This window comes from Festucalex cinctus, chromosome 18 (genome assembly GCF_051991245.1).
Source record: "Festucalex cinctus isolate MCC-2025b chromosome 18, RoL_Fcin_1.0, whole genome shotgun sequence".
Classification (NCBI taxonomy): domain Eukaryota; kingdom Metazoa; phylum Chordata; class Actinopteri; order Syngnathiformes; family Syngnathidae; genus Festucalex; species Festucalex cinctus.
This window is the reverse complement of record NC_135428.1, coordinates 5055045-5082467: the sequence shown is the minus strand read 5'-3', so window position 1 is coordinate 5082467 and position 27423 is coordinate 5055045. Positions and strand designations below refer to the sequence as shown.

At 40.2% G+C, this 27423-nt stretch overlaps 1 protein-coding gene across 3 annotated transcripts in view; it reads left to right on the top strand.

Annotated features, from left to right (window-relative positions):
- LOC144006023 (neuroligin-2-like) overlaps positions 1–27423 on the top strand; it is a 66941-nt gene that overhangs the window by 29237 nt on the left and 10281 nt on the right. For all 3 annotated transcript variants that reach the window (XM_077504633.1, XM_077504632.1, XM_077504634.1), the window contains exons 3-5: positions 9923–9976; positions 15480–15629; positions 26992–27177. In XM_077504633.1, coding sequence (XP_077360759.1) covers positions 9923–9976; positions 15480–15629; positions 26992–27177 — 390 coding nt within the window. The remainder of the gene's footprint in view (positions 1–9922; positions 9977–15479; positions 15630–26991; positions 27178–27423) is intronic.

Sequence of the window (27423 nt, the reverse complement as noted above, 5' to 3'; positions counted from 1 at the left end):
ACGGCAGGATTTGGCCTTGAGTTCGGGTGGACGGAATTTGCAAAGACGTACGGTCATCTGCACGCACCCTGAGATCCAAATAAGAGCAATAATGGAAATTCTAATTATGTTAGTTGTGACTAACTTATTGATTCATGTCTGGATTACAGATCAAATCATTAATACTGGTTCCTGCTGTGCATATTAGGGTTGGGCGGTATTAAGATTTTGACACCGTTTCACCGTCTCCTCATCACACCGGGGTATACGGTAATATTGTCACATTATTCCTCTTTAGTTTTCTAAGCTTTACTTTACCACACAAACAACACAAAACCCAAAAATATATATATTAGTGACAGTCACTGTTATTAAAGGCTGAACTGTGTGGCCCGGAACACATGACGTGTGAATACCCAACCTGTCGCGGCAACGAACGAACAGTTTATGGGCTGTCACATGACTGTCACATGACTAATTATTGCTATTATTTTTGAAAATAGTTGTAAATAAGTAGTTATATTAAGTTGAAAACAAGTACACATTTACAATTTCTATCAAAAAATATATTTATATCATTTTATTTTTATTTTTTTTAAATGGCGGTATTTAAAGTGACATCGTTTCTATCTTTAGACACCGCGGGATACCTTATTACAGTATTAGCGCCCAACCCTAAGGGTGCTGAGTGAAGGATGTGCGATTTGATTTGTTCTTACCTCCAACCACTAGGGTGCAGTGTGTTTTTGTTTGTTTACGTCAGCCATGGGTAGGTGGCAAGGTAATACTTAATTGGGGTTCCAGTGGGTAACAGGTGTTACTGATTGGGGAAAGCAAACAATTTTCGACGGGTGTTAACTTGCATTTTGGGTGTTTATGTTGTTACTTTGAGAGTTGTGATTTTGTGATTTAGGAATTAAAATGTCAACCATCACTCCAATCAAGAGAGAATGATGTGGGTTTAATTTATTGTTTGCTATTTTTGTGACCAAATCCTTCCCTTAGCCTAGTGGAGTTGAACCATGGTGGAAATGTGTGAGTCGATGTGATGACGTCATGTTGTTTTACAGGCTACAAACTAGTATCGATTGAATCAACAGAACCACCGCTGCTTGCTACAAAGTACAAACCGTCTCCATTTTGCCCGTCCCAAAATGTAATTTGCAACAATTTATATCGTCTTTCACGGCCCAATAGGAAAGAGTTTTTTTTTCTTGACAGCCTTCTAGAAATTTTATTAGGTCACTTGTCACTAATCTAGCACTAGTAGTGAGCAGTGGATTTCATGCTGCATGATTGTTCCGTGTTGGAGTTCCAGGAGTCCAACTCGTCACTTGTGTTTTAAAATTCATATGCTACTTGAATCAAATTGACTTCCAAATCGGGCCTGCATGGCTTTGTTTCATTTCCAGTAAAAGATGGCACATGTCCAATCATACAACAATCAGCTCTTTATTTTTCATACCCTGACATACACTCAGTGATCACATTCTTTGTGCTATTCTTTTGCACAAAATAAGTCTATTTTCTTTCTGCATCTGCCCCCCTCCTCCTGATCTGGAACCAACCCCTCATCTCTCCTCCATCTTTATGCAGATGGGGGCAGAATGGGTCACTGTTCGGAATGCAAATGAACCCAATGCCCTTCTCTTCTCCGGCTGGCCTATAGCTGGATTGAGCTGCCAATAACCACGAGCAAAGAATGTGAAGATGTAGTATATCTGTGCCATGCCCAGACTCTGGAAGCACACCTGAACGCTTTGCGAACATCTACCTGGTTCGCTTGCTAGGCCTTTTTTTTTTTTTTTTTAATTCTTGTGAGCAGTAACTGGGCGGACCCAGCCGCTGTGATGTTCCTGATTATAATTGGTCACAGTCCTAATCTTTTATGACAGGCTGTTATGACTGAAGTGGGACATCAGAGCAGGAGAGCAGCTGGCCGGAAATTCATTAGAAGAAGATGAAGAAGAATGTGTATATTTGAGAAGATTGCCATGAAAAGGGCATCAAGTCTTCAGGAGAGACGAGATATTTTCTGTTTGATTGCAGCGGGAGCACACGCAACGATAATTACGAGTCCATCCATTTGCTGCTCCTCTACATCTGCCAGTTTCCTTTTCAGCTCGAAAATATATAAGAAACATTTTCTATTGGATTCCAGTTGGAAACAATTACACTCAGTTAATCTTGAAAAATGTATTTTTAAAATGTAGTTGGAGTGCCTGGTCCGAGAAAAATCTATTTATTGAACTACAAACACGGCGGCGGGGGGGGGCTATTTTGTCACTTGCTGTTGAGTGATAATGACATCAGTCTCATCTCAGGTATAACGACCAATCATGGTTCACATGTATTCTGAAGCTGAGCCACGATTGAGTGCGACCTGCACCAAGTGACAAAATGGCCGCCCCATCACATGGATAATCAGATGGACATGCTGGGTGAGCTAGGATGGGTAGCGCTCAGGAGTCATCAAGAATTACAAGTGCTAGCAACAGTGGCGTGCTGAGCTGACCAGAATCGAGGCAAAAATTGCTTGCAAGCAATGGGCCGAATGCAAGCCGATGTGTGTAGGCTGATCTGAGGTCAGCAAAGACGCTACTGGTGAAAGAGAAGAATTGCGCTTGCCTGGTCGGGTCTCGAATAAGCCTCGGCTTCTACCCGTCAGCCCTTCTTTCGGATGTCAATGTTGTAACCTGTAAAGAAAATGTTTGGTTTGATTTAGTAGATTCCAGTGAAAAGCAAGGATAAAGCGGTTGTGAGTACCTTCCTGCCAATCCTAGTAGCCTTCTGTGGTGGCATCACAATAACATCACAACAACCCATTGAAAAGGAGAACGCACTTATGGAGTTAATCCTTTAGAATTGTCACGATGTGTATGAAAAGAGATTTTAGTCAGCTTTCAATTTGTGGGACTTCAGGGACACTTTAGTGGTTCCACTGCATACTTTGAGCAAATTCGCAAACACAGTACTGAAACCCACTTCTCATTGGTGATTTTTATTTATTTTTTCCTACTTCTATGACGTTCTTCCGCAACGTCTTGCACAACCAGGCTGCACCGTCTTCCCATTTCCTCAAGACACACCTCAACTAGAAGGCCTGAGATCCTTCATTTTTATTGCTGCTGGAGCAGTCGTTTACAGTGCTGTGCTCTTTATTAAAACCATATTTCAAGGGTGGAATGGTAGAAGTGAGGAAGGCGCAGGAGGTTGGTGGGTACAGTAGGCGAAATGGCGATCCGGAGCGGCGCGGAGGCCTCGGTGCGCTCGCAGCAGCTGGATGCAAGGGTTGCTGTGTCACACACCTTGTCAAGCAGACAGGCCACCGCAGACATGACATACCGCAGCTTCATCCCATTTACTGCAGAGAGGAAATGGAGAGAGACAGAAGACAGCTTGCACTGCGGCCACTAGCTCACTGAACCGAACAGAAACGCTACTGAATGAGAGATGGAGACACTTTAGGTCAAACAGCGCCAGGGAAAAGCCCGGCTAAATGCTCGCGTATTGGCCAGTGCATTCGCTGACCACTGGCTACTACATCATGTGACACGTGCCGGCCTACCAGCAGGCCCTCCTTCCGGGGCATACGGGGCGAGCTGCTTATGACCCAAAAAAATATGTTTGTTCTTATTATCTGTTCATGCGTTCAGTTGGTGTTCACTCACCAGTGGCCTCCTCTCAAAAGAACAATTTCATTTAATTCAAGGGGTGAGGGTGGGGGGGGGGTGAATTCCCTTGAGCATATCTTTGTATCATTCTCTTTAGAATTGGCCAATTATCTCTGTACAGCCTTCTGTTATTGTCTGAATACTGAAAGAGTTGACTATCCACATCACAGTCATGATATTTTTCAACAAAAAGAGCTGAATGTTTGACGTTTTAATGACGGTGAATAGCAAAGAGAGCGTCAATGCTGCTCGATGGAATCTAAATCTGTGCAGTGAAAACAAATATGTCTTGTTGGCGGAAAATTGGGGGGGGATTTTGAAAGTCAGATTTGTGATTAGTATAAAGCAACAAAAAAAAATCTGAAAATGATATATATATATATATATATATATATATATATATATATATATATATATATATATATATATATATATATATATATATATATGTATAACACCATTTTAAACCTAATATTTAAAAAAAAAAAAAAATCAAATTTATACAGTATGTGAACAATTCAATATACACATGAGCATGGTTTGCCCCCAATGTATTATTATTATTATTACTATTACTATTATAATTATTATTATTATTTAGAACGTTTAAGTGTTTGTTGTTCTTCATCTCGCCCCCCCCCCCCCCCCCCCCCCCCCCCCACCACCAGGCTGAGCAAGTTTCCTGGGGAAAACCGTGCACGAGTACAAACAAAGATTTATTTGCTGTAATCTCATTGAAGTCATTCTCATAGCACATATTGATCCGTCAGGGTCTTTCTCTTATAACATAAAGAAAGTTTTGTAGCAGTCTACAGTAATCCTGTCTTACTGTTAGAGAGTAGACCTCCGTGTTTTATTATTATTGCAGTCCCTTTCTGATCTTCGCTGCTCACCATATACAGTAGATGTGAAAGTATTGACGGATTTTGAAGATGGTGCAGCATGGCGTGTTAGTGATTCAAACGTCAGTCAGATGTGCAAGACTCTAATTTGGTCAAAATGTGGGAATATTTCCTATAAACATCTTTTGTGTTGTCATACCATATAACAGTACGGTGTATATACGGTGTAATATACCGTGTTATTTCATTTCTTCACACAATGCTGGTTGATTAATGAATGAAAAAAGATAATATTCCTTTATATATATTCTTTATCATCCATCCATCCATCCATCCATCCATCCATCCATCCATCCATCCATCCATTCATTTTCTATGCCAATTATCTGTTCAGCCTTACCCAGCTGACTTTGGCCGAAAGACAGACTTAACCTTGAGTGGTTGCTAGCTAGTCAATCACAGGGCATCTCTATTATCCTTCTGTCTGACGTTTGTCTTATAGTTTCTTACCCCGCCGTTTTTCTGCGGTATGGGCCACCATTTATTTATTCATTCTCCTAAAGACCCAATCTTCTGCACCTAATGAAAACTACAATAGTAAAGTACAAAGCCGGGATTGTATTGTTACTTGACACACAAATGTATGTAGCAGACATTTTGGCAAGAATCAAATTCATTGCTTGTCTGCTACATACCTTGTGAGAAACAACAACCCCCCCTGCTTTGTATTCCACTGCGCTCAAAGGGCGGGTTCTTAAGGAAAACGGTAGAAGCTAATATGATTATTAAAATGACTCTATCCGGGGCATAAAGGCACACAGAAATACTCGTTTGAGCCACCCACCATTTTAAAGTATCCCTCTCGTTCCATTTTTTTCTGGCGGTTGAACCGCTCAAGTTTTTCCATCAGTTCATTTTGAACGGAGCAGGAAACTAAACGGAAAATAATTTGACGATCACGGGCAAAAGTGCTCCCGGGCGCTCGTGCACACAGTCCGCTGGCGCCCGTCAGACTGTGCTTGTAAACATGTTTTATCTCGTATAAAAACAAAACAATGAAAGTGTGAGGGTGTTTTACTAATTGTAGTCAAATACTTCTTATCATATCTGAAATGCTCTTAAGGTGATGAAATATATTTCAGTTGTGAAATCTCAAAAATTGTCCATTAACCTCAGAACGATGTTTTCTCACATGATGTCTTGGATGTGGTGCTTGTCTAAAATGTTGTGGACACGGTTGTTTTTGAGTGGAGCCTATCCTCACTTCCAATCCTTTTCTTTATGGGCATTAGAAAATGAATGAAATCAGAGTCCTTGCCATTAAGAAGAGAGGTGTGGTTTCAGAGTGGTGCTAAGTAGTGGAAAATTGCTGACAAGATGGAGGACTAATGTGCCTTTCTATCCATTACCGGTCTGCCTACCTGGCTGTTCTCTATTAGCGAGCGTAGCTCAGGACCAACTGTGCCTTCTCTCTCTATTGCGCTAAGTACTATTCTGGATCAAGCGTCTTCTTGGTGGTTTAGGGGAGGATGCAGAAAATCCATTCTGCATTGATCTTTTTTTCCATTTAGAAGGAAGATAAACATTTTATGTCAGGAAGTTGGATTCATATAGACATATGGGTTGAAAATGCCGCATCGCTACGGCGCTGTGTGTTGTTGTCGTGCCTTTATTCATTTTATACCGGAAGCCTTTATTTTTGATCATTCCTTTCGCACTTAAATCTCAGTTTGCTGTGTCAAACGTGTCAGCACACGATGAATCAAACAGTTAAGACAGGCGAACGGTGGAATTGCGCTGCTGGGCAGGTAGGAGTAGCGCAGCAACAGATGTTTAGGACCTTGTTAACATGCTTTGTGCAGCATGTGTGGATTTAATGAGTGCGGGTTTGTGAATTAGAGAGTCCTTTAATGGCTTCCTTGAAGACTTGACTGTACAGATAGTGGCAACGGCAGACACTGCTGTAGTTGAGGGCAGATGGAGAACTCTATTGACAGAAACCAAGAAAAAGCAAATTAATGGGATCCTTATCTGGGGGGGACTTACAGGGGTTGACAGGCTAAGGTGTTGCTTGGTCACATTGATAAACGTGTTTTATTGGCTGTGCCCTATGGAGTGTTTAACTGACTTTACCATTACAACTTAATGTGGGTCACTTCGTTTTTGACCTTGGTGACAGATTGTCCAAGTAACTAGAGCGACCTGAAAATAAATACCTACAATGGCTGCAGTTCATTTGTGGGTCTGTTCATTTGTACACAGTATGCAATTGTGCATATGTAAATCGTCGCATGCAGTGATGCGATATTTTCACAATATGATGGTCACAATACGATAATTGTCACGATATTGTGGAGAGGTTGGCGATATTTAAAAAAAAAAAGGTCACAATATTGTACGAAAAATTATCTCACACTAAAAAAAAAAAAAAACAATTCATATAAACAACCTACAATCTCTAATAAGACTTAATATCGAGGCACTTAACTTGCTAATTGAGTTCCTCCACATATTGACTCGATTCACACGCATATTACGTTCCCCCTCATCTGACCATTAGCGTGGATTTCATACATAGAAGGGCCAAAACATGCCTTGTGAAAATTAAACGGCACTAAAAAAAAACTAGCCACCAGAGGGTGCTAGAACTGCACAAATGGAAATCAACCTGACTTTTTTGTTTAACAGATGTGCTGCTGTTAATATCGTGATATGACAACGTCAATATATTGTGGCAGTTTTAATATTGCAATATCATGATTTTACATCCCTAGTTCCTAAGTAACACGTTACTCCCACATGTGCACATCTTCCAGTAATGACGAATCTAACGTGTTACTTTTTACACTCATGTGATCAGACTATAGACACTCTTCAAGTATTACAAATTGTTACTGTGCAGAATAAATTTATTTATTTAAACGACAGATTTCAAAATACTGCAACAAGTTTATGAATCACTGAATGGTTTGGGTCCTGAATACGTTAAAGGAATGTGGATTCAATATAAACCCAGCAGGGCTCTGAAATCTGGGTCATTTAGTGGAACCCAAAGTTCAAAGTAAACATGGTGAAGCTGCATTTAGCTGTTATGCTGCACAGTATGTCATGATTTTTCTTTTACTTATTTGAGAAAACTACTTATTTATTTACTCTTAAATGTTTAACAAAACTTTAATATGTTTTAATATGATATTTTTTTTTTTAGTAATTTTTGAAAGCTACTTTTGCTTTCCCCTGCTTTTCCTCTCAATGTCATTAACTGTTATGTATTCCGATGCTTGTGGGTGTCCTTGCTTGTGTAAAGCACATTGATTTGCCTTGTGTATGAAATGTGCTTTAGAAATTAAAGTACCTCAATTGCCTTGACTTGCGTTGATGGTAACGTCAGTATTGAAAGGAGCAGTAACTTTCCCCATCAAGGGCGGTTCCAGCAAACCACCTCCAGGGTGCGTCAGTGTGAAACAGTCGACAAAACCGAAATAAACAGCGCAAACTTCTCGGCCACGTATTGTGCATATAACAGAATGAATACTTCTTGAATAATGAGATACAGGAGGACACCTGACACCGTAGCACTCAGTAAAGGCACTCAACAAATAACTGGACATTATGGAACATGCAAGAATGGGAAACTTGAATATAGTGAGGCATTGTGGGAGTCTTAAATTTCACATTCCCGACCGAGGGAGTGATAGCACAAAAAAAGGGATACTTGACTCATTAGCCATTTTCAGCAGTAAAAAGTTAGTATTTTGTCCAGAATCAATTTCACAACTACATTATTTTTGTATACTCAACTTTATTTATAAAGCACTTTTACCTATTCATGTTACCGTTAAGCAGGGTTGTTGTTACTTACTGAATGTAACTAAAGTAACTTGTAATCAAATCAGGTAATCAGTAAAATAACAAAGTTACTTTTTAACGCAAGTAATCCGTAAAGTAGCTTATTTGTTTTCCAATGTAACTGTGGCAACACTGGTCACGTGACATCAGGAATGAGCTTCGATATGTATGCTTGCCTTCAGCGTTGTGCTTGGCAGTGGCGTCTCATGCATCATGCGGAGACTTTGATAGCCCTGCAACAGCATCCTTAGGTGAACTTTAGCGCCGCAGCTTTAGTTGGCCGAATAGTCCCGCCGCATGAAGGAATCACTCGGCAGAGAATTTGAGGGTAAAACTTTACAGTCTGCAGCCAATATGATGCATGGGATTGCATACAGTTTTATTGCGGGGCAGGAAGTCAGACATTCCCATCGCATAGAATCCCGGTTAGTTTTGAAATAAAACAGTCTGGCAGGGTATATGACAAACTGCAACGTTTATGTGCTGGTTGTTGGCTCCCGACTGCAAATCACGGAAATCAATCACTCAGAGGTGTTGCATCATGGGAGAGATAGAAAATATATATCTGGGAGCACAGCACACCCATTTGAAGATATGCGAACGTGAGGTAGATCATTAAAATGTTGAGAAAATGACCAAACCTCTACTTCTGAAGCACTCGCCGTGGGAAGTCGTGCAGAGGACAGCCACAGTGGGACTTTCTTAGCTTCGGGCAACAAATCAGCCCACTGAGTAACATACCTCATCTAAGAGAAAAGGATAGTATGGCTGATTAAGTCTGGACTATGAATACAGAAATTAGACAAATTGAAATCAAATATGACACTGTAAGAAGAATTTACAGGCAAAAAAACATCAGAAAATAATAACAACAAAGTCCGGAGGCTCCTGGTGGCGGGAGGGAGAGTTGCAACATAAACAGCCGCTAGTGTATTTTCTTCACTGGTCCTTCATTATCCGTTTTGTTTTGCAGCTTCCAAATAAATCTCTCTGATACAAAGTTGAGTTTTTTTCCCCAGTGTTCTTGTTTGCTGCTTTACTTTTTGTTCACACTGAGCTTTATAGGAGTCGGATTGTGTTGCTGGAAAGATAAGCCCCGCTTGTCCTGTTTTTGCCCTTTCAGTATAATAAATGATATACTTACTAAATAGTACTGCCGCCTTTTCATTATTTATGCTGAAACCGTATATTTTTACACCCTTATTTTGGCCGCTTGTCACAGTCATGGATCGACTTGCTTTTCTGAGTGAAAAGAGTGATTATTTGATTCTTCTCATTTTTTCTTCACAAAGCAGCATGGTGTCAGAAACGATTAGTGGAACGACGGAGAAGAAGCAGCCCTCGGGGGTCATTCGCGAGGCAGTCCGTGACGAGATACTAAGCAGTTTAAACAGTTGACTTTTTGGTTATCCTCTCATAAAAACAACTGTGTAATTCTTAGTAACAAGTGTATCATTAGCTGTGTGGGGAAAACAAAGTTTGTCATTATGCTATGTTGCTTGTCTTCTTTCCTGCGTGTCTTGTGTTTTTTGTGTTGCTACAATCTTTTAGAATTTTTTTTTTGTATCTCTGTTACAGGTCCACTCACGAAAAAACAGGATGAATCTACAATGAACAGACCACGGGATGAAGGTATTTTATTTGCATGATATTTTTTCAAATATTTACGACGATCCCGTCTCTTTTTTTTTTTTTTTTTTTTGGGCATGTGCATGTCAATCACAGAGTTTTCATCGCGATTCATGCAATAAACCAATTAAAAAGGTCTTTACATGTTAAATTTCTTCCTTTTTTAAAAAATTTAATTTTTATTTTTGATTTTTTTTTTTTTTGTTAAATTTGTTCCTATTTACTTTCCCATTCACGTTTGCGTTCTCACTGTCATCCGCGTCCAATCGCTAGTCCCAAGCAGGCGTGTTTTCATCATCATAACGGAACGAGAACTACTTCCATAGCAAAGAATCATGGGAAATGTAATTTTACTAGCCTAATACTGCAGTCAATAGCTTCCAGGACCGAGCAAAATAAATAAATAAATAAATAAAAGTTTGGATAATGGTGTGTGTATTGATTTGTTTAGCACTGTTGAACTGTCAATCAAAATAGCAATGCAAATAGCAAATAGCAAGTAATAACATAACCACCGGTCACAAGATTGACTAGCAATGAGATGTTTTAAAGTGAAAGTCAACCTTAAATATTTCTGGAAAATAATATGTTATATGTGACCTCACTAGTCTAAACATGACATTCTGATTAATATTACATTTGTGGAATAAGAGTTATGAAGCAAAATGCAGACATTTTTATCCATCCAGGGGGGCGGCCATTTTGTCACTTGCTTTCGACTGAAGATGACATCACAGTTGCTCAGGTCTCAGGTAACAACCAATCACAGCTCAGCTTCAGAAAACAGTTGAGCTGTGATTGGTCGGTGCCTGCGCCATGAGCAACATTGATGGGATCCTTTGGCCAATCACAACTCACCTGTTTTCTGAAGCTGAGCTGTGATTGGTTGTTACCCGAGACCTGAGCAACATTGATGTCATCTTCAGGAGATAGCATGTGGCAAAATGGCCGCCCCCTGAGATGGATAAAAAATGGCTGGATTTTGCTGCTTAACTCATATTCCACTAACGCAATATTAACCAGAATGCCATATTTAGACCAGTGGAGCTGCATTTTTTTATGTACTTCCCCTTTCAATGGTTCCTGATGAGAAGTTATTGTATATTTCATTTTCAGCTAAATTGTGTTTTGGTTTGCATCAAACTATCCCCCCCATGTATACAAATGAGGGAATGCATATTTTCCACTGTTATGTATTATTATTTTCACCGACATCTGTTAAGCTTGATTTAGCCAAATGTTGCCTTTTTACACAGATTATTTTTTTCATTTCCTGAAAAGATCCACTTCACGCTAATTGCTTCCAATATGTGATGCATTAGTTCAAATCAATATTTAGTCATTTTATTTATGCAACACTGTCCTTTTTCCAAACATTGTGAACTACTACTAAATACTCTGATGTTTACTTCCAAAGACAGAAGCCCTAACTAGTCTGATAATGCAGCCAAATCAGTGCAGGCAAGAGCGTACATCTGTTCACAGTCGTGTGCCCAGACATACTGTACACAACAAAGTATTATGCACACATTTTACATTTTCATTTGTACATGCGTGCTTGCTTTAGTACTTTGCATGTGCACAGCTACGCCTCAGCAGATTTTCTCACATTTGCTCCGATGTGTGTATTTGTGCAATAAAGGAAGAAATAGATCAAAGCCGGAGGAGGAAAAACTGGAAACAAAGAAAGGGGGAAAAAAAACAAAAAACACCATGAGCACAATGGCAGGGCAATGAAACAGAGAGTGGGGGGGGAAACAGTAATAATGATGAGATGACATTTATAGCGCTATGGACGTGATAGAGATGTCGAGAAAGAGGGGAGAAGCTAGATGAGCACCGGGCTGGTAAAGCTTGACATTTATGTCAACACATCGGTGGGATCAGAAGGGGTTGCGAAGGCCACAACTCCTCGGTTAATTGCTGATGGTTGGAGTGGGACTTGTACGCAAAAAGCCCATTATTTTAAAGTTACCATTATTTTTAAGTTACCATTATTTAAATTTATTTATTATTTTATTTTTTATTTTTTTCATTTTATTTTATTTTTATTATTATATTTATTTATTAATTTATTTATTTATTTATTTATTGTCTTATTTTTATTTAAGTTACCATTATTTTTAAGTTACCATGATTATTATTATTATTATTATTATTATTATTATTATTATTATTATTATTATTATTATTATTAGCATCATTATTTATGAGCTACCATATTTTGGGGACCATTATTAGCTGCAATACCAATGAACGGGGTTTTAAAGAAATAGTTTCATGCATGAGGTGCTCCGGGTAATAGGGCGCATTATTTTTGTGAATGCTAAATAGTTTATTATAAATGTACCGAATGTTTATTTGACAGATTTAGCGCTATTATGCTAGGTTATATTGAGTGTGTTTTGTTCGAGTGGAGGAGAAGAAAAAAAAACAAAAAAAAACAACTTTGAACATTGCTAGTCAGTCTGGTGACTGGTGGTTGTGCTATTACTTTGGCTAATGCTGAACGTTATCTTGGTTGACAGTTCAACAACTATAAAAAAAAGCATGCGTTCACCATGATCCAACCTTATATGCTCGGTCTCGGGGCTATTGGAGGCTGTCTGTGTCGTTTACGTCGCGCCGGTCCCGTCCCACATTGTAACACTGGGAAAAACTCCGCTTGTGTTGCGGGACTACATTAGGGTTGCCATTAAACGATTAATTAAAAAGGCTTTTTATCAACATCTTTTGCCCACCAAATTTAAAATGCACCTGTTATGTTTTAATTTTTTCGGCATTTAACGTTAAGAGGACGTCAAAATTGTTTTGATCCACTGCACATGCTCATCCTCCTCTTTTTCTAATCAGTTAATTACTTGCATGATTTAAAGTGGAAAACAAAAATGACCCCAATAGTTTGACATGAACAAATATTCTGAATGTCACACTCAAACATTTATTAAATGCTTCACTTTAATGCATGGTATGTTTATTTTTCAAACACAAGCTGTGCTACCTTTAACGTAGCCATCCGCTATCAAGCTAAAGGATTATCTGCAGTCAAAATTAAAAGTGTGATTAATCTGCGTTAATACATGATTAATGCGTAAATTTTTCATGATTAATTAATTAGTTAACGCTTTAACTTTGAAAATAACACAATAATATATTTTAAATTCTTATCCGAATACCCGAATTTTCAGAAATATTTGATAGCTGCAGCCCGACTTGGTCGATATCCACTATGCTTAGAAATGTTATTTTTAGATTAAATTCAAAATTGTGGCGGAGAAAAGACAGAGTACCGGTAATGAGATTTTCTACAAAAGGGTTTTATATTGAGGTTGAAGTCCACTTAGACTTTCCTTTCTTATCCACTTTTCATTAAGGTATTGTACGTATGCATGAGGGGTTTTTTTTTCTTTTCTTTTTTATCTTTGATTCCCCAATGAATGGATTTTTCCTGCCATTTAGTTTCAGATATATTTTTTGTAGTACTTCCCACTTAGACTATGACTGCTGCAGTAAAATGTTAAAAAACAACAACAATGATGGTAAAATAAGATGATTACATTAAATGATATACAATTACAAGCCATTTTTAACGCAAGCATAGCCAACCATCTGCTAGCATGGAAGTGTGTGTGATTTGTGTGTACTTATTCACTCACATTGTAACGTCATTTACAATAACAGTTTAGGCCTTGACATGGCAGCTCCATGTCAAGTGATTAGTTTGTGTTTGCCTACGAATTAAATTTTCAGACGACGCCTTCACGCAGGCATGCGGCTCTTCTATACTGTCCTGGTAATGCTAGCATAATTGAATTTGTTTACAGATCCTCTGGGAAATCAGCAGAATTGTAGAATACACCAGAGAAGAGCAACGTGTTGGATTGTGGGACAGAAAATTGTTTAATTTTTTTTGTAGCTGTCTGCTTTAGTCACCGGCGCGATCCATAAAGCTCTTCGTGTCGTGCATTTGCGCGCGCGTGCGAGCGCGAGTGTCGCACCCGAGACTATGTGCAAACCTGAGATTCAGGTGGTGATGCAGGCGGCTGTGCGAAGACGTGAGTTGAATCTGTTACCACGGCAACAGGCATCCAGCGAGTCGGTGCAACGGAATGGCTGGTGCAGTTCTATTAGCGAGAGGCAGTTTCCATAGCGACTCAGCATCGCAGCTGCCGATGCAAGCATTGTGCATGCGTGTGCCTTTGTGCGCGCGCGTGCGCGCGAACGTGAGTGTTCATTAGCGTATCCCGCTGTGTATGACTGGCTTTTTAGCATCTCATGTTTTTTTCATCCTCGCGATCATGTTGTTGTTGTTTTCTGGTGTGGACCTCCCGTCCACGTTGTTAGAACGCCGACACACGAACGCACGCACGCACACACTTGGGTTCTGTCACGCTGTCCTATTTTCATCCTCTTCCTCTCTGTCTTATACCTCTTTATCTCGCTTCCTCCCCTGCTATCGTCCCGGCCCCATCACAGAGCGCTTTTGGCTCGTCGGGGTAAACAGATGCTGTGGCTGTTATTTATGTTTCCACTTGGTCTGCCTTTCATACAAATTATACACACGGCCTGCACAGCGCAGACACTCATTTTAGCCGGGGCTGCACCGGCAGAGCCGTCAGAACTCGGATTCTGAGATCGTACCGACGACGCGGCGAGAGGGGGTTTTATTTGAAAGGCGAGGTGGCGAGGCTGACACACTGATGGACTCAAAAGACTCCACAAACAGAGAGCGCATCAGAGCTGGCTGCACCAACACGTGAGGGGGAGTGATTGTGAATTTGGAAGGTGCCATCCTTGTTTGGGACGGGGGACATGATGATAAAAAAAAAAGCAGAAACAGGACACGTGAATGTCAAAATTTACAATGCTCAGGTGTCGTGGACACATTTTTTGCATTGTACTAAAACTGCCCTGTAGCATCGATGCGTTCATATTTTGCTTTTGATTAATGGTAAACCGTGTGTTTTGCACTGAGTTAGAAAAACTAGTTATTATGTACAGTCAGCTTCCAAACTGAATTTGTTCCGTGACACTGTTTGTACTTCAAAACATTCGTAAGTTGAGGTGTATGTTCATATTGAAATGAATGGAATTGCAATTAATCCATCCCAGCCACCAAATTGTGTTATGTTTACATTTTATGATTTGTTTTCTAATTTTAATCATTGTGAGGTTGAAAATAAATACAGTGCAAAATAAAAATAAATGAAAATATTTTATTAAAATATTTTTCTTTTCTTTTCTTTTTTTTTTTCTTTTTTTACACACACAAAACATGAGCCCTGAGCAACTGTGACGTCATCTTCAGTCGACAGCAAGTGGCAAAATGGTCGCCCTCTGAGATGGGACAATAACGGCTGGATTTTGCCCTAATATATATATATATATATACACCCCTAATAAATATATATATATATATATATATATATATATATATATATATATATATATATACATAATTTTATTTATTTTTATTTTTTATTTTTTGTGTGTGTGTCGTCCGCAGATATTCGCGATCGGCGTAAGAAGCCAGTGATGCTGTTCATCCACGGCGGCTCCTACATGGAAGGCTCGGGGAACATGTTTGATGGCAGCGTCCTTGCGGCCTATGGAAATGTCATTGTGGTCACCATGAACTATCGACTGGGCGTGCTTGGTAAGTGTGGTGTTACACGTTATATTTGGTGCAGGACGCTTTTGTCCCTTTGACATGAGCCATTTCACCTTGGCCTAGATCCATGTCTTCCAGAAGTTTCTGTCTAATAGTATAAAGCGTGCGGGCTGTTCGGTCCCTGTACGACCGTTGCCAGAGTCTGGTCCGCATTGCCGGCCGTAAGTCGCATTCGTTTCCAGTGAGGGTTGGACTCCGTCAAGAGTGCCCTTTGTCACCAATTCTGTTCATAATTTTTATGGACAGAATTTCTAGGCGCAGCCGAGGCGTTGAAGGGTTCCGGTTTGGTGGCCTCAGCATTGCATCTCTGCTTTTTGCGGATGATGTGGTGCTGTTGGCGTCATCAAGCCCGGATCTCCAACTCTCACCGGAGCGGTTCGCAGCCGAGTGTGAAGCGGTTGGGATGAGTGAGGATCAGCACCTCCAAATATGAGACCATGGTTGTCAGTTGGAAAAGGGTGGCGTGTCCTCTCCAGGTCGGGGATGAGATCCTGCCCCAAGTGGAGGAGTTCAAGTATCTTGGTGTCTTGTTCACGAGTGAGGGCAGGATGGAGCGAGAGATCGACAGGCGGATCGGTGCAGCGTCTGCAGTGATGCGGACTCTGTATCGGTCCGTCGTGGTGAAGAAAGAGCTGAGCCAAAAGGCGAAGCTCTCGATTTACCGCTCGATCTACGTTCCAACCCTCACCCATGGTCACGAGCTGTGGGTCGTGACCGAAAGAACAAGATCCCGGATACAAGCGGCCGAAATGAGTTTCCTCCACAGGGTGTCCGGGCTCTCCCTTAGAGATAGGGTGAGAAGCTCGGTCATCCGGGAGGGACTCAGAGTAGAGCCGCTGCTCCTCCGCGTTGAGAGGAGCCAGCTGAGGTGGCTCGGGCATCTGGTTCGGATGCCTCCTGGACGCTGGGGAGGTGTTCCGTGCGTGTCCCACCGGCAGGAGACCCCGGGGTCGACCCAGGACACGCTGGAGAGACTATGTCTCGACTGGCCTGGGAACGCCTTGGGATCCTGCCGGCGGAGCTGGTTGAAGTGGCTGGGGAGAGGGAGGTCTGGGTTTCCCTTCTAAAGCTGCTACCCCCGCGACCCGACCTCGGATAAGTGGAAGAAGATGGGTGGATGGATGAGTATAAAGCGTGGAATATGGATTGGCAAGGACTTATCAATAATTTTGTAGTAAAAAGATATGAGAACTTATTATCCTTTATTTAGCATTTTTCAAGAGACACCTGGGCAAGAGGGCGGTATTTCAACTGCTTAGTTACATGTGACATTTATTATCACATTTTGGAGAATCAGTTTGAAAATGACCAAATGTTAAGTCTGTTTTTTGCTTTATCATATTGAAAGTTCACACGTTGAGGCACCTTTTTTTTGCTGTTAAGGTGTTCTGACTTCACCAGCTATAGTGCTGATTGTTACTTATTCCTACACGGAATAGATTTCACAATAACTGGTGCTCATCTAAGCTGAAAATTAAACTTGAAAAATCAATTCATGGTTGTGTTAATGCATCCAGCGCCCGCCTTATACGACTTCAGAACCGCAAAGTGCCTTTGGCGTACATTCCGCCAGTGAAACCTAGAGAGAAATGTGTGTCTTTTGTAATCGGTGTATTTTAGGATAAAGTGGTAAATGTGTCCTCTCTGTCACAGTTTTGCTGCATAAGCCATGAATACGGTGGACTCACGTGTTTACATTCACCATCATCTTTTTGCACACATTCTCTGCGCGGCTTCCCAGTTGGGTAATCAGATCTTGTTTGGTGCATGCCGCCTGTTTCAACACTTCTGAACAATGACAAACATGGGGGATGAGAGTAGTTTAGGATGCCGTCCAAGAATGGCATTGCATATTAACTCAGGGTAACATGATGCAGGCCGTTGGGGAGAGGCCCAGGGACAAGGACAAAGTGAGTTTGATGACTGCAACCTGCAGCTGTATCCTGCTCAGTTCATCAGTATGATCCTTTAAACACGCTGTCACACAAATTCAGAAGCATTAGCAAGTTCAGCGTGTGATTGTGACCATAACTTTGTACATGAGAAGTTATCCTAACTCACATTTTGACAGAGATGTCTTCTGTGGCGTGTTTGTTTTGCTTTGGCTGTGCCAAAACATTGTTTGTTGCAGAATGTAATGAAGTCACGTGTAAGCATGTCTGATATGCACTCATGCATTCAACATTATATGCACACCCAAATTTGTTTGGCTGGAGAACATTTTGTTTTAGCTTTGGTTGCTCCGAGTCCTGTACTGCCCCGGTGTTCCACAAGGTTCAATTCTGGGGCCTCTGCTGTTTTCTTCTGCCCTTGGGTTCCATATTAAGAAAAAGATGGCCACTTTTTTCCCGTCAAGAGGAAATCAAAGCCTCTTGGCACTGAACTTCTTGTTTGAACCATCTTGAGGTCTTGTTGAATGACTAGGGATGGGTACCTTTCACATTTGAACTGATACTGTTCCGATACCGGTATTCAACGGTACCAATTTTCGGTACATTTGTGCTCTTGTTTTCGTTTTTTCTTTTCTTTTTTTTCCCATCAATTTTATTTATTTATTTGGATGTACTAAATGTTCATCGTTATGTAACAGTATTTTTTTCTAATCAATTTAACAATTACTTTTAAATATATAAACTTTGACAAATAACAAAAATATAAAACAAATGAGCCAGAGAGCAATAGTAAAAATAAATAAATAAATGCATAACAGTAAATATATAAATTAATAATTGATGTTTTTCGTTTTGGGTGCAGTTATTTTTCCAGAACATAAAGGCTGCCACACGCCGCGCAATGAAGTTCCAACCCACTTTGCACTCAATATAGTAAAAATAAATAAATAAATAACAGTTGGACGGGGACATGATCTGAACAAAGAGAATAATTGTGTTCAAATTAATCATTTGACTCCCGTCAGCATGCCGGGTGCGTAATTTGCATATAATGTTGTGTGTGTATATATATATATATATATATATATATATATATATATATATATATATATATATATATATATATATATATATATATATATATATATGTATGAATAATGCACCATCCATCTAAATTTTTAATGGGGTTCCCTCTCTGACACTCAGAATTTGAGTCAGAAAAACACTAGCCGTTTTATGCTCTAATCTTTGGTATTATCCTGTACTTACATGGCAGCAAACTTGTCCGTGCCATTTTCATTTCATGCGACGCCTGCACCTTTAAGAGGCTGATAGAGGATCAGGAATAAGGAAGGAAGACAGAGCAGGGGAATGGAGGCGGATGAGCAAGGGAGAATCATAGCGAGACAGTGAGAGAAACAGAAGGGGGAGATGGGAAAGGTCTAAAAATAAACCTTCAGAAGTGCCGTTTCAATTTGCGGCAATGCAAAGTATTCATTCAAAAGAAGGTTGCACCAGTAGCTCCAACTGCACCTCCACTTTTGATTTCACTTAGCCTGCGACACATTGACTTTTTTTTCTTTTTCAGGGAATGCTACATTTTGCTATGAAATATTAATTACCGGAGTAAAAATATGTTTGCTGCACACAGCCAGGATCAGAGGTCTGGTGATGGTTGAGGTTCTTCCTCACCTTCTCCTGCCTTCCTCCTGCTCCGGGCTCAGAGAGCCTTCTGATTTGTGCTGCACAGCCATCTGTTCACACTAATTAACTAATTAACTAATTAATGAACTCCCGAGAAAAGGCCCACCATCCCGGGTTCTGGGAGTGAGCACATTTTTCACCCCAGGAAGAAGACGTGTATTTCTTCTTCTGGATGCTGCCAAATTTCAGCCGGTTGGCTGCACCTGTCTTGAGGTATTCTTCAATGGATACCACAAATTTCATAAGCACAGTTTGAAAGTAAGGTCGGGTACACACATAAAGTCCCAATCTTTCCCCATCCTGACCAAGGAAATCAAACACCGACTCTTTTATGTCTAGTGAGATTATCCTTGTGAATCATCTACAACTGCAGTTAAAGTCACACTGCTGGTATTTTCTGTACCGCTTGTCCTCCTTGGGGTCACGGGTAACTGGAGCCAATCCCAGGTGACTTTGGCACACTCTGGATTAGTTGCCAGTCAATCAGAGCGCACATACGAGCAACCGTTCACATCTACAGGCAAATTTGAACCCGAAAACTTTTCACCTCTATGATGACTGGCCTCAGTACTCCTTACTCATCAATTAAATGTATTTAAAAAACAATCAGCAGGTTTGTTTTTTTTCCCACAAATGCTGCTTTCAATCAATTTCAATCTGCTGCCTTTTCTCCTCTTCCTCAACTCAAATGTTGCTCCACAAATGGAGCTGCAATTATCCCACTCTCCACGCAACGGTGGACGCTCTCATTTCCCCTGACAGGCCACTCACAGGACCACAAACATTTTTGTTTTAAGGTTTTCTGATTGTAAGTAGAAGAACAGGCAAATCAAGATTTTGAAAAGCTACAAAAGCCATCACTTTAATTTAATGATAGAAAAGTCTAATTGAATAACTGTCACATTTATACATTTAAACCATGAAAGTCACGCTTAAACATTTATTGACAATAATATGTTATATTACGAGTCTAAATACGACATTCTGATTAATATTACATTTGTGCAACAGGAGATATGAAGTAAAATCAGCCATTTTTAGCCATGTCAGGTGGCAGCCATTTTGCCAAAGAAGATGACATCACAGTTGCTCAGTGCTCAGGCAACAACCAATCACAGCTCACCTGTTTTCTGAAGCTGAGCTGTGATTGGTTGTCACTTGAGACCTGAGTAACTGTGATGTCATTTCCACTGGACAGCAAGTGGCAAAATGGCCGCCTTCTGATATGGAATAAAACTGCTGGATTTTGTTGCTTAACTCATATTCTACTTATGCGATATTCACCAGAATACCGTATTTTGACTAGTGGGGCTGCGTAGAACTGTAGAACTTGACTTTCTCTTCTAGAGTTCTGGTTTGACCAAATCTGTCACATTGCATGCTGACTGTCAAACACTTAGCTATTTAAAAAAAAAATAAAAAAAATGCTAGCATTAGGATGCAACATCCAATTTCTGCTGATTCATGCTGAAGTCTGTTTGCTTGCTGAAGGAAATTGGACGTTCTTCATACAAAAAAAAAAAAAAAAAAAAAAAAAAAAAAAAAACAGGACTCACCATTAACCTCTGCGAGCAGTGAGCATGAACTCCTGATGTAGTATTCACATCAGAATAATTGGACCACTAATGTGCGGTGATGAATGTAAAATTACATTATGACTCATTCATAAGCACATGCAGTTGAGTGGATACATGTAACAGCAAACGTGATTAGCGAGTATGGTGAATCCAAACCACCATTTCCCGGTTGTTTTGGAAAATAACATTGGATGATTTTCAAAAACAATAAGCTTTACTATCTTGTTTTGTGCATGAAACTGTAATGGCAAGCTTTAAAACATTTTAAAGCTCTTTTTTGTCATTTACCGGCGTAGCTCGTTACCGATGGAGAGCGAGAATTTAAATCCCAAATAGGAGTAATAAATGATCATCTGTTATGTCGAAAACGAAACAGAATTTCAAAGAGCCTGGCTTGTTGATGTTGCAGTCAGAGTGCATGAAGATTGTCATTATCTCCCTCTGTGTCTCTGGAGTCCCGCTCACAGGGGTCACCTACCCCAGGGGCCACCTACCCCAGGGGCCCATCACTGGGCCTGCATCCAATGGCCTCCAAGTTAGCCATCACTCTGCCACATGCAGCGGAAGGGCAGTTCGGCAGCCCATCTGAACTTTGGAATTTAACTTTTCACCAAACGTACAGTAGCAACGCTGTCAAAGCGATCTCTCTGCAAAAAAAATGTCTGGAAATTTTGACATGTGCATGTAAACTCAGTAGTAAAAAAAAATAATCAGCATCATAATAATTGTGATTATTATAGTATTGTGCGCATGCAAACTACTCTTTTTAACTGTTGTGGTTTCGAAATATCTTTGCTGTTGGAGAAATTTTACTAGGTTCCAAATATGCTGCCAATGAGTGACACTACTTTTTTATCTCCTTTCAGTTAAAAACAGTGTCGCCTAATCAGCCCCTTAGGCCACCACTTGCTTTGCTCATTTAATTACCTTTTTTCACAGCGCAGTTATTTTTACTCAGTAAAACAGCACATACTGTATGTGTTTGGAGTGACATTAATTAGGGCTTGGTTCCCTATAGGATTCAGAAGTTAAGTGTAAGAGGAGTTGCACTAATACTTCTTACTTTAGAGTATGAAAAGTGACTTTTTTTCTAGTTATGGTGATAAACCATAGCCTATTGCTCATTGGTTCAGCAATGGTGGGGTTTTGGGTTTGAATCAGCACTTTCTGTGTGACATTGGCATCTTTTCCCCATGCTTAACTCATTCAAACCGAAAAACGTGTTAATAAGTTGTTGTTTTTTTAAATAATTTGTCCTTCACTCCCCAAAATGTATCTATATATAGATTTTTTTTTAATGAAAGTGCATACAGAAGGCTTTGCTGCAGCTTCTGACATTAAGAGGTGCCTTAAAGCAATGGCAGTTAATACAAAAAACGACCAGCAGGTGGCAGCAGAGTATAAGAGATCAGCCAGGGCCATGTTGCAACAAGCTCTTTTTGACAGTGTTTTCACCAGGAATATGAATATTGATTAAACTTAGCATATTCTAATGCTAATTGCTGCAAAACGGAAACAGATACAAATATAATTTTGGTAGGTTCCATGTTTTTATAGCAATAGAACATAATCTGCAAAATCTGTCGAAATCCAGTAAAACAGCCTGTAGCGAAGAGGGTTACTCCAGTGAAAATGGCTGGGAGTGAATGAGCGAGTTAAATGGGCTTCCCTACATTAGCATTGACAGAAAATTCATAATATAAAAATGTATTTGCCTGCATGTTTTTACAGAAAAACACAACATGCAGCAGCCTAGTTTTATTTCTGTGTGTGTGAATGTGGTGACCACTTCTGGGATTAAAAAAAATAAATAAATAAATATTTTTTCTATTATTTAATTTGTATTTCTGGTTTAAAATAGATTTCCCCATCAGTTATTTTGCACCATGCTTCCATTCACCCATTAGTTTGCCGGTCTTTCGCCATTATTTAAAGGTTAACAACTTTCCCCACACCTCGCAGACCGTTATATCAAAAGCATGTGTTGAATATGCATAAGTTCAGATGTGTTAACTGCTGCCCTCAGCACTTAAAGCCAGAAGCCCAACTCAGCAAATGGGTTGATAGAGAGCAAACTTAGTGAATGAGCAAGCGTATAGTTGTTGGTACATCAATGGTGGGCGGCAAACCTAACATCCACTGTCACGTTACCCTTGAAAAGACGACAGACTAGCCATGATTGTATGCAAATTCACAAGCTGATTGTGTGCGCGCGTGTTTGCATTGAGCTGTTTCCGTGCTTGATCATGTAAGTGCGTGCATGTCTGTACGCGAGTGCTTTAGCGAGTATCTGCCCATATCATTTAGCCTGAAGCGCTGGACAGTTGCCAGGCAACGGTGGCAGGGAAGCTCAGCACTCAGCCACAGAGCAGACACTTCCACATGACTCTCAGCGACGATACCTCGTCAGGTCTGAGTCACATTCGGGTGAAAGTTAGGTTTGAGGGTAACGCCTTTAATTACTGTAGAACTTACATTTGTAATCACGCTTCAGTTTCTTGTCATCCCTGTGTTATTGGAATGACCACTCGTGTTTGCAAGGCGATATTTAGATACACTACGTGCTGTGTTTGCATAAAATTGGTAAGAAAGTTGATGATGATTTAGGAAAGTGATTGATTTCAGTTATTTTTTTTAAATGGTCTGCATCCATTAAAGAAGTCAACCTTAATAATTTCTTGGCAATAATATGTTACATGTGACCTAATTAGTCTAAATATGACATTCCAATTAAATATTACATTTGTGGAATTTGAGTTATGAAGCAAAATCCAGCCATTTTTTTATCCATTTCAGGGGGCGGCCATTTTGCTACTTGCTGTCGACTGAAGATGACATCACAGTTGCTCTGGGCACAGGCAACGACCAATCACAGCGCAGCTTCAGAAAACAGATGAGCTGTGATTGGGCACTGCCTGTGCCCAGAGCAACTGTGATGTCATCTTTAGTCGACAGCAAGTAGCAAAATGGCCGCCCCCTGAAATGGATGAAAAATGGCTGGATTTTGTTACATAACATATGCCTCAAATGTAATATTTAATCGGAATGTCATATTTAGACTAATTAGGTCACATGTAACATATTATTGTCAAGAAATTATTAAGGTTGACTTCTTTAATGGATGCAGACCATTTAGAAAAATAACTAAATTATCATCAACTTTCTTACCAATTTTACGCAAAATCAAAGAGTCTTCATTGTCTGAAGGTGTGAAAGACAATGTAAATGTCTGTCTTGATGTAGCCACCCGTCGCCGCGTTAGGCTCCAGCTGATGTGTAATACGCAACTGTATTCTGAACCACAATCACCAGGTTAGAGCAAAACAAAATCACTCCAGTTTTAAAGTGCTGTTAACTGTGGTGTAAGTACGGTGAAGAGTGTGGATTCCGATGTGAATGTTGCTCTGATTGTTATCGAGAGGTCAATTTGGTAGATAGTCATCGCTACTCATCGCCACCATCACTTGCATATAATTGTCAACTTGCAGACACTTGCAAACACGCTGCAATTTTGTACTCTATCAACTGCTTCTTTGTAGTCCCTGCAGTTCACACTGCTGCCCTAATTGTATCAAAAATGAAGCTTTTACAAAGATGGAGACTCAATAGAGAGCAGAGCATTTGTACTGACAAACAGTGCTCGGACAATTTTGATTGACAGTCATGTTACTTAAACAGAATCAAAGTTGGGTCCGTCATCGTCAGTCCGTCATTCTTTTAAAAAGCTGAACCAAACTGTAACTTCAATTCAACCGGCTTGTTTGAGCCGGTTTGCCTGCCGGTTGAACAAATGCCAAACTGTAGCACGGTTTTTACTTTCTCTATGTGGATTTCACACCTCTGTCAAAATGCAATGCTGGTCCTCGGGGGCTGGAGTCCACCTGGATGTTTCCGTACCCCAACACACTTGATTCTCGTTATCAGACTTCTGGACAGCTTGCTGATCAGCTGATTGTATGAATATGGTGTGTTAGAGGACGGAAGCATCTTGGGTTTCGTCTGTGGGTGAATGATTTCGCCATCATTCTAAAATTAAAAAAATTGAAAAAAATACATATAGCCTATAAAACAACAAACTAAAGTTAACATTTTTTCTGCATGAAATGTGTCAGACATAAGTTTCAATCTCAGGTCCTAAATTTGTTTTGAGCTTTTCTAAACATGCACATTAACTATTTACAATTACTAACATTTGCCTTCATGGCACGGTGGTGAATAAAGATATTTTTTACAAGCAAACTTTCTGCTCTGTGTCAAGGTCCAACTTGTGAAAATATCACATGAATCATTCACAGCTTTAAAAATGCTCCTGCGCCTGCTCTGCGTCTTGATTTGGAGATGCTGTTCAGTGCGGGGGCTGATATTTTCCGGTTGGTTACAGGGTCTCGACCACCCCAAAATCTTGTAAAATCCTAAACTACCTTTTGAGAACACAGCATAAGAGCTTCTGACTATTACTGTAAGCGTATGGAGGGTAGAGGACCCAGGTGCAGGGAAACAGAGGCAGAGGTGCAATCAAAAGGGGATTTAATTAAAAAAAAAAAAAAAAAAGGAGGTAAACAAGGATATAGATGAGAAAAAACAATAAAATAAAATAAAAAAGCAAGGCAAAACGTGGGGGGAACTTCAGGGCAAAAACGGGCAGCATGACATTAGGGAAACACAATGAATCGACGCGGACAGAGGGGAGACAAGATACTAAATACACATACACTAATTGACAATTCGACATAGCTGGGCAAGACACAAGTGGCAGAGGATGCGGATTGTTTGACACATGCTTCCATGTTCTCCCTCACAGCTATAAATTCAATCCAGATGTTGCCGTGCCAACTGAAAGACTCAGCACAGGATCCTGGTACCAGTTGATAGTCTGTCAGTTTCAGACAAGTCTGACAGAGCATTTCAACATCATTGAAAGGAGCAAGTGCTCAGAAATATCAGACACGTGGGTTCGGTACTGAGGCACTGAGCGCGGCCCACTGAACCTTTTCCCAAAATCATAATTCACGTGTACATTATCTCCTATCTAGACAGAATTTTGGAACAGAGATATTACATCTACGACTCAAAATGGAAGACAAGGAGGACTAGATTTGCAATTTAGGTGGGAGTTTTGAGGCAGATAATGGTGCCCTAGAGTAACAGTGTCAAACCTTTTTTTTTTTTTTTTTTTTTCGCCACGAACCAGTTTCACGTAAACTGAAGGTAGTTGTTGTAATTAGTGGGAGCGCTGCACTTGTTTCTCTTCAACAAGCCGGTCACATCTCTGGGTAATGAGAGACAATTACACCCAAAGCGTGTGTTACTTTTGTCCAGTCTACTCTGTAATTTTATTTATTTTTTTTTTTTTGATCACCTTTATTGCTGGAAATCCTGCATCATAAAGATTGCGTGTTGGAATTGGGAACAAGGTATTTCGCAGATCCGGTTTAGTGTGTGAGAAAAAAACTGTAGCGATAAACGTGTATTTTCAGTAGACCTGATGAATGCTTTTTCTTGGAAATTATTGTTTTTTTTTGTCAGTCTGTCTGGGCAGCTTGGTATGTAAAGTCCCTCAGACTGGTACTGTTCCATGGCCAGGCAGTTGGAGAACATTTTCTTTCTGAAGATCATTTGTTTGTGGTTTATATGGGACACATTGAATGTTCTAGGGTAGAGATTGGATGTCAAAACAAATAACCATATGATTGTTTTGAACAGACAAAACAAATTCATCCATCCATTTCCTTGACCGCTTATTCCTCACAAGGGTCGCGGGGGGTGCTGGAGCCTATCTCAGCTGGCTTTGGGCAGCAGACAAAACAAATTGATTACTTTTTTTTTTTTGTCGTCTCGCAAAGTATCAGGTGCTGTTTGGGTTTTTGTGACATAAATAACACATAATAACATCTATTTCCTTCCTATATGTAAACTAGATTGAATATCATTTCAGAATTGTTGCTCTCCTGAGCAACATTGATATGTCGAAATTGGAGTGATTTTATTTGTAGAATAGAAATCCCACCAGACTTAAACTTGAGTTGTCGCGTCAGTTTACAACACAGTCAAGACCCATAATTATTTCATACTGTGCTTCTGAATTTCTGCCCCACTGTTTGTACACAATCTTTTTAACTGTGTCATTCTCCACCACTTATTTTTTTCCCCTGTTTGTTTTAATTTACTTTGCAGGCTTTTTGAGCACAGGGAATCAGTCTGCCAAGGGGAACTATGGTTTGTTGGATCAGATCCAGGCACTGCGCTGGCTCAATGAAAATATCGGCCACTTTGGAGGAGACCCGGAGAGAATCACCATCTTTGGCTCGGGGGCTGGCGCTACCTGCGTCAACCTTCTTATCCTCTCTCACCACTCTGAAGGTAAGAATCCGGCTTGGGACACAGAACCACATCGGAGCTGAAGCATAAAAGAAACCACAGTCGGAACTGACTCAACAGGCATTTGTTTTCATGTACAAATCTGACAATGCCCATGGAAGTTCATTTAGAACTAGACTAAGTGAAATTTCTGGAGGAATTGCGTGGGAATGCTGAATGCTAAGATTTGAATGCATGTGGAATGCTTATGAAGTCAATTGAGAGATAAATTATGACATTATGATCTCG